Source organism: Myotis nattereri, assembly GCF_964212035.1.
Source record: "Myotis nattereri genome assembly, chromosome: 1".
Taxonomy (NCBI): Eukaryota; Metazoa; Chordata; class Mammalia; order Chiroptera; family Vespertilionidae; genus Myotis; species Myotis nattereri.
Window position 1 is genome coordinate 130,464,410 of NC_138075.1, and position 8,413 is coordinate 130,472,822.

Here is an 8,413-nt window from a genome sequence, read left to right on the forward strand (position 1 = left end):
CCATACTTTTTTTGAAGTGTAAACTAATTTCTCAAAACATTTTTAATCACATAAAGAGTTCAATTACATTTCAATCTTGGTTATTATTCTTTTTTTAAAATTTGTTTTATTGCTTAAAGTATTACAAAGAGTATTACATATGTCTCTTCCCCCCCCCCCGCCCTTGACTTTCCCCCAGCCTCCCCTACCCCCCAAGGTCTTGTGTCCATTGGTGATGCTTATATGCATGCATACAAGCCCTTCGGTTGATCTCTTACCCCCTCCCCCTCCAAACCTCCCCGGCCTTCCTGCTGTAGTTTGACAGTCTGTTCGTATTTTTTTTTAAGTTAAAGAAAGCACATATCTCAACATCACTAAACAGGAATATGCAGATGAAAGCCTTAATGAAGTACCAGCTCACTCCTCTCAAAATGGCTGTCATCAAACATAAATAACAAACAGTTTTGGCAAGAATATGGAGAAAAGAGAAAGCCTCGTGCACTGTTCAAGTGATTGTAAATCGGCACAGTCACTGTGGAAAGCAGCGTGGACACTCCTCAAAAAACTGGAAATAGAACTGCCATTCCACTTCGGGGTATGTATCCAACAGAAACATGAACACGAATTTGAAAAGATATTCACACCCATATGCACTGCAGCAAGATTTACAATAGCCAGGATATGGAAGCAGCGTAGATGTTCTTCCATAGATAAATGAACAAAGAAGGTGCAATATATATATATATATATATATATATATATATATATATATATACACACACATATGTGTGTGTATATACATATATATGATTATATATGTGTGTATATACATGTATACTATTACTCAGACATAAAAAAGAATGAAATCTTGCCATTTAGGACAACATGCATGGACCAAAAGGGTGTTATGCTAAGTGAAATAAGATAAAGAAAGAAAAATACTGTTTGATCTCACTTACCTGTGCAATCTAAAACAACAAAACAAACAAAACAGAAACACACCCTGTAGCTACAGAGAACAAACGGATGGTTGCCAGAGGATAGTTGAGGAGAGGGATGAAATAAAGAATATGAATAAGAAGTGCAAACTTCCAGTTATAAAATATGTAAGCCACTGGGATCTAGTGCACAATACAGAGAATGTGTTAATTACTGTAATAACTTTGTTCGGTGACAGATGGTTACTAGACTTTTCATTGTGAACCCATCATAAGATATGTAACCTTCAAACCACTATGTCATACACCTGAAAGTAATATATTGTGTGCCAAGTAGACTTTAAAAAATTTAAAAATGAACAAAGCAGTGCTTTGGCCTTCACATATTGCCATGTGAGAATAGGATGCTTTGGAGCCGTAGCCAATTACTGACCAGGAAAGCAGGCATAAACACTGACAACCTCACAGCTGAATAAGGGACAACACCTGGGATCCTTATATCATCACCGAGCCACCCGAACAATACTGGTTCCTATTGTTTCAGCCTCTTAATTAGGCCACCTATTATTATCTGAAGCTAACAGCATTCTACCTGATAAGTTCCCAAGATCTACAAGATAAGGTCTAGTCCTTTCTGTAGAAAGGGTTTCATAAGCCTGCCTTAGCTAAGCACTCACCCCATTCCCAACCATTCCCGTAGCGCACTTTTTCACACTGAAACGGCACTGCTCGTGAATCCCATAAACTTCACGTGTACATCTTAGCTCTTGCCCTGCTGTTCCTGCTGCCTAATGTGTAATCACAATGCCTGTTTCCCCCGCCAAACATAACCCTTCTGCCCCTTTACCTGGCAAACTTCTCCTCCACCTGCATGCTTACTTTAAATCCCACCCACATTTTTATTTTTTTTAACTTTTGTAGTGTGTGTGTGAATTTTAGAGGACATTTATTTATTTATTTTGTGTGTGTGTGTGTTTGTTTTTTTATTTTTTATTTTATTGCTTAAAGTATTACAAAGGGTATTACATATGTGTCCATTCCCCCCCCCCCCCCCGCCCTAGACAGTCTAGAGGACCTTTATTAAAGTTGGGGATAGTGAAACAAGAAAGGAATGGGGAAATGAGCCTAGGCTCACTAAGTGGTCAGACAAAAGAGGGTCTTGGGGACAGGTTTAGAGGGTTTGCCCGGCATAAATTGCCACTGACCATTGTTGCTCTGGTTGTAAGCCTCCTGGGGTCCCTCAGAGTTTAGGAGATGCATCCCTGTGGGAAAAGAAAGGGAGGAAGGCTTGGGCATGCAACCACACCTTTATTTTTCTTTGATTTTTAACTACTTAAAAAAAAATTGATTAGAGAGAGAAAAGGAGAGAACTTTGATTTGTTGTTCCACTTGTTTAAGCATTCATTGGTTGGTTCTGGTGCGTACCATGACCAGGGATGAAACCCACAACTTTGGCATATTGGTAACAAAGCTTTAAGAACTGATGTACAGGGCCAAGGCCTCACCCACGTTTTTAAAACTCTAATTATCATCATGGACTTAAAGAGGCTAGCACATACTACACATCAATAAAAAAAAAATAATGATAATTATAAAGTCCTAGTGCATTCTACCACCTGGTAAGCACTGAATAAAGTATAGTAAGTAATAGGAATGATAATGACAGTAACAAATTCTTAGAGGGCAGAGACTGTGTTTTTAAAATATTTCAATTCTGCAATATAAGAATAGCATTCAGTACCTAAAAGGAAGCTGAGAGTTAAATAGTAGACCAGTAAGCAAACAAATTAATAATTAAATTTTGGAAAAAAAATTGAAAATTCTGATGGAAAAACACACAAAAAAACCCAGAAATAAACCAGGGACAGCGCTCTCATATTATGAGAAACTTCAAGGTCAAAACATCATTTCATCCTTGTATTTCCTAAAAATTGCAAAACCAGCCTCCACAAGTCCTCCGATGAGGGTCTACCAAGTCCAAGGCGTCCCCATACCTTTCTGATTGCACAGTGAACTAGGTGCCACGTCTGGGCAGCACTGTGGCATTTTTGTCATTGTGAAACACTTTTGTATCTTATTGTAATTTGTAGAGTTCTGAATTGGGTTATTTGAATACTTATTATGATTACCTTCTGATCAATGGTAACAGAGCATCTTGTTCTAAAGAAATTACAATGTCCTGACAATTATCCAACAAACAGAAGGAAACATCTTGTTCTAATGAATCATCGTATCTCATTCTGTTTTGACCTCTGAGGAATAAAGGTGATAATAGTGAGATCTTGTTGTCATTATATATAAAATACTCCATGATTCTCAACAGGTTTGGCCTTTCTGACTTCTGTGCCATTGGTAGGTCTCTTTGAAAAATAACCTCACTGGGCCCTGCCAGCACAGCTCAGGGGTTGATCACTGACCTATGAAACTGGAGATCAAAGTTCGGGTCATGGTCAGGGCACAGGCCGCCTTTGCAGGCTCGATCCCCAGTGTGGGGTGTGCAGGAGGCAGCCAATCAATGAATCTCTCTCATCATTGATGTTCCTAAGCCTCTCCCTTGCCCTTCCTCTCTGAAATCAAGAAAAACATTCTCATCGAGATTGTCGCACATTTAGTGAGACAAATCACTATGTAAAAACAGGTTTTCACTTACTAAATGTAACCCACTGGCTGTAAAAACTAAACGAAAGATTCATTTTTAAAACAAGTCCAATTAGTTAGAATGTGAATATAGAGGAAACATACAACAACGTAACTTAAAGTCATTTTTCTTTTTACATAAAGATATCATATAGGATTTTAGGGTTCGGGACTAAATAAATGAACCTCTTTTCAAACACTATTGCCCCAGGTTTTAAAATTACCTATAATTAACTGTTTTAATAATACTGAATACTATTCTATTAAGGAAGAGATTAAGAAAAACTATACATGCAACTTACACATTGTTTGGTGGGTTTTTTTATTGCTCTTTCATTAGCAAAACTTACTCTTAATTCATCCATGGTAGGACCACCAAGAGTAATTCAATATCAGAAGTCTTACCAAGATTGCAACCGTCAGAAGATCTGATAGGTCTTTCTTCTTTATATTTAGAAGTTAGTTGTTCGCTATCAATAAAAAAATGGTGATAAATAATATTACTATGTTAATACAAACATAAAAATATTTCCCTAATATTGTAAATTCTTAGTGTTTTTTAGATAACATCAGAGTCAATATTAAAACTTTAAATCTATACACTTCAAACTTGTAAGTTCTACAAACTTCTTATGAAGCATGCAATTTTTTTTTTTAAAAAAAAAGCACGAAACAGTCATGATTTGAGGGTAATATAGTTTGGTGAATCAATTAGGGTTAGCTTGACATAATGGCAAGTCTCTTGAACTCAGACATCCCTGTTCTATAACCAACAGCTATTTGTTCTCAAACAAGTGACTTTTCTGTGGCTCAAGGTCCTCCTCTACAAAATAAGTTTTACTGCCTTACTTTCGAAGGTTGTTTCGAGAATTAAATTAAATACTGCAGCAAAAAGAGATGCTTGGAGAAACAGCAAGGCAAAGGAAAAATCTCTTCATGAGCTTTATTTTTTGAAACTATTTTAGAATCCCAATGAAATCTCAATGTGGGTTTTTCATAGTTTCTAACATTCAAATGTTGCCGTTCTCAGAAAATATTAACTAGATGCCGGGTGCACGAAATTCATGCACTCGGGGCAGGGGGTCCCTCAGCCTGGCCTGTGCCCTCTCGCAGTCCAGGAGCCCTCAGGGGATGTCCGACTGCCAGCTTAGGCCCACTCCCAAGCCGGCAGTTGGACATCCTTACTGCTGCCATGGAGGTGGGAGAGGCTCCCGCCACTGCCACTGTGCTTGCTAGTCATGAGCCCATCTCAGGGCTTCTGGCTGAGTGACACTCCCCCTGTGGGAGTGCACTGACTACCAGGGGGAAGCTCCTGTGTTAAGCTTCTGCCCCCTGATGGTCAGTGTGCATCATAGCAATCGGTCATTCCACCATTCAGTTGATTTGCCTTTTAGCCTTTTATTATATAGGATGGAACTACTTGACAGTCAATGTGCCCCACTGAGGGAGTCCTGGATTGAGGGAGGGTGCAGTCCAGGCAGAGGGACCCCACTGGTGCACAATCGGAGCTGGGGAGGGAAGCAGGAGTTTGGCCAGCCAGAAAAGGACCACAGGAGAGCTCCAGGGCATGTCCAGCCCATCTCGCTCAGTCCCAATTGGCTGGACCCCAGCAGCAAGCTAACCTACCAGTTGGAGCATCTGCCCCCTGGTGGTCAGTGCACATCATAGTGAGCGGTTGAGCGGCCTTAGTATATAATTAGCATATTATGCTTTGATTGGTTGAATGGATGACCAGACAACCAGACACTTAGCATATTAGGCTTTTATTAGATAGGATTTTGGTTATTACTTATTCTTTCTTTGTGGTTTGTAATTCAGGGTGTTTTAACCATCATATAACTTGCAACTAAATGTATGTACAAATACATTACCTCATGAAGTCAGATAACAACACAATGCTCCCTTATTTTTGTTGTGAATCATGCCAACCACAGAAAACTAATAGAAGTCAGGGCGTGGCCTGAACCACTACTATCTCTTCCCTATCTGCTCACACTGTGAGCCAGCAGATCTTTATGAGAATGATGCTTAATATCCCTGTCCACACCCAATTGGCTTGGATGACAGAATCCTACTTGTCACTACTGGATACTGATGAGTCATGATGGGGTCTTAGCAATTGTAAGGACCCTTAACCTACTCTTGAATCAGAGCTTTCTAACTGGCTTCCATGTGAGGCATAATTTAAAATATTTTGAAACCTGAGGTAAATTCAACTCACTTGGGAATGTTTCATTCTTATGGCAAAGAGGTCCTTTGAGGGGCCAACCTCAATTATGGAGTCTCAGGCAAGCTGCTGCCTACTTCTCTGGGAAAGGTGACATGGGACCTTCCACTACCTAAACAAAGATGTTCTAGTGTCCTTGGGGTGGGGGGGGGGGAGGGACAGATCTGGTAACAAAGGAGAAAATCTGGTCTTTTCCTGCAGCTTTATTTCAATCTCTCTGGCAGCTTAGAATAGTTCCAACTAAGCCCTTCATTGTTTCACTGGCCCTAGCTTTAATAAATGTACCCTCCAAATATAAAACAAGGAATGAGCAATTGTACCTTTCCATGTGATTGATTTTTGAAGCTCTAGTTACTAAAAATTCCACCATTTTCTCTTTGTTTTCATATTTAGCAAGTGAAAATGGTGTGAAGTCATCCTGTATAAACAGAAAAACAGTTTATAATTTATTAAGTTATATATATATATACAAACTGAACATTAAAACTTATGAACTTACACATATAATATAGAAAGTAAATAAAAAGTAGCGCCTATTGCCCTGGCTGGTGTTCTCACTGGTTAGAGCATTGGCCTGCTCATGGAGGGTCCAGGTTTGATTCGCATTCCAGAGATTGCACCTGGGTTGCAGATTTGGCCCCCAGCCCTGGCCTGGGCCTATGCAGGAGGCACCCACACATTAATGTTTCTCTCTTTCACCCCTCATCCTTCTCTCCCTTCCACTTTCTCTAAAATCAATGGGGGGGAAAATCCTCTGGTGAGGAGGACAAATAAATAAAAGGATCCCCTATCTTCCCACCCCTGCGTCACTGACTGTTCTTCCCTTTAATATGCCCTCCACTGCCTCTTCAACAGATTAACTGCAGCATCCTTCTCCAAATCTCACTTCCAACATTTACAGTACGGGTTCCCAGAATCTGTTTTCCTATCACGGTATCCTGTTGTTATTTTGCTGCCTGTGGACTGGGGCTTCCTCTTCCCTCTTGCACTCACCCAGCTCCCCTTGCTGGGTACTAGGCCTCCTCCTCCCACCCATCCCCAGCAGCACCATTTCCTAAGCCCCTGGCAGCACAGCAGCCAGTCCCCAGCATCACTTCACTCCCCCAGGCCTTCAGCCTTAGTGGGCTCTGAGCCTATCTCCCACTCCCAGGCACTAACAGGAAGTTCTTCCTTCTGGGATGGAAGGGTAGCTGGAGACAGAGCTTTGCCCCCTACCATGGACTCTACATTTCTCCAGCCCCCTGACTGGGCTTTGGAGTGTTTCCATGGTGATAGGGCCTGATCTATTGTATTCAGTGTATGCACTTGAGAAAGAAAATCTTTGTGTGGAAGGAAGGAAGGAAGGAAGGAAGGAAGGAAGGAAGGAAGGAAGGAAGGAAGGAAGGAAGGAAGGAAGAAAGGAAGGAAGGAAGGAAGGGAGGGAGGGAGGGAGGGGAAAGAAAGAAAGTTCTTGTGCCCAGCTGGTGTGGCTCAGTGGTTGAGTGCTGACCCTTGAACCAGGAGGTCAGGGCACATGTCCAGTTTGTGGGGTGAATCCCCAGACGGGATGGGCAGGAGGCTGCCAATGGATAATTCTTTCTCATCACTGATTTTTCTATCTCTCTCTCCCTCTCCTTTCCTTTCTCTTTAAAATTAATAGAACGTACAATTTTTATTTTTATTTTTTTTAAATATATTTTATTGATTTTTTACAGAGAGGAAGGGAGAGAGATAGAGAGTTAGAAACATCGATGAGAGAGAAACATCGATCAGCTGCCTCCTACACATCTCCTATTGGGGATGGCCCGCAACCCAGGTACATGCCCTTGACTGGAATCGAACCTGGGACCTTTCAGTTCGCAGGCCGACGCTCTATCCACTGAGCCAAACCGGTTTTGGCAGAACATACAATTTTTAAAAGGCTTGAAACTAAAGTAAAAACATGTATTTCAAATATTTTGTAAATAAAGTTACTTGATCTATACCTTATTTCTTGCTTCCATATTTGCCATACAGGAAAGTAGCTTTTCCACTATCGCTGTATTGTGGCCAAGGACAGCATAGTGAAGAGGAGTGTTGCCGTGGATGTCCATTACATTTGGATCGGCACCATGGTCTAGAAGAATGGTTGCACATTCCTCTTGGTCATATTGTATGGCCTGTCAGTATTATGCCAAGAAATAGATTATAAGTTCTAGGAATTCAAAGTAAACATTCCACAAGTTTCACCAATGGCTTCTCATTAAATGAGATAAACTCATTTTTATTCTAAGTAATTCAATTAAACCCCTCTCATGTTGACATAGTTGGCTAATACATACGTGAATGAGAGCCGTTTTGTTGTCAATGTCACAGAGGTTCAATAGGCAATGTCTACGTGTTAGCAGTCTCACCACTCTCGGATGGCCCTTGCCACAGGCCACATGCAGAGCAGTCCTATGAAAGTGAGAGGACTACTTAGAGAATTAGAGGGCACCAGATGAAAGCCTACAATATCCACGTAATTGTAAACATTTCTCTCTATGCCTTCAAAGCAACTATTTAATTTTCTTCTGGAGACAGTACAATATTTATTAGTTTTTGTTACTCACCACATTAGTGAAGGAAAAGCCTGTTTGAATACAGAGAGGATGACCTGGGAATTCAGCTTAAC

The 8,413-nt window shown here is 40.7% G+C and overlaps 1 protein-coding gene across 1 annotated transcript in view; it reads right to left on the minus strand.

Moving 5' to 3' along the window:
- The window catches only part of LOC308523134 (ankyrin repeat domain-containing protein 26-like), a 76,586-nt gene extending 68,436 nt beyond the window's left edge, over positions 1-8,150 (minus strand). Inside the window, exons 1-5 of the mRNA XM_081096819.1 lie at positions 8,082-8,150; positions 7,746-7,919; positions 6,102-6,199; positions 3,960-4,024; positions 2,123-2,179 (exon numbers count right to left, since the gene is read on the minus strand). Coding sequence (XP_080952945.1) covers positions 2,123-2,179; positions 3,960-4,024; positions 6,102-6,199; positions 7,746-7,853 — 328 coding nt within the window. The 5' untranslated portion in view covers positions 7,854-7,919; positions 8,082-8,150. The remainder of the gene's footprint in view (positions 1-2,122; positions 2,180-3,959; positions 4,025-6,101; positions 6,200-7,745; positions 7,920-8,081) is intronic.
- Positions 8,151-8,413: the final 263 nt, after the last annotated feature.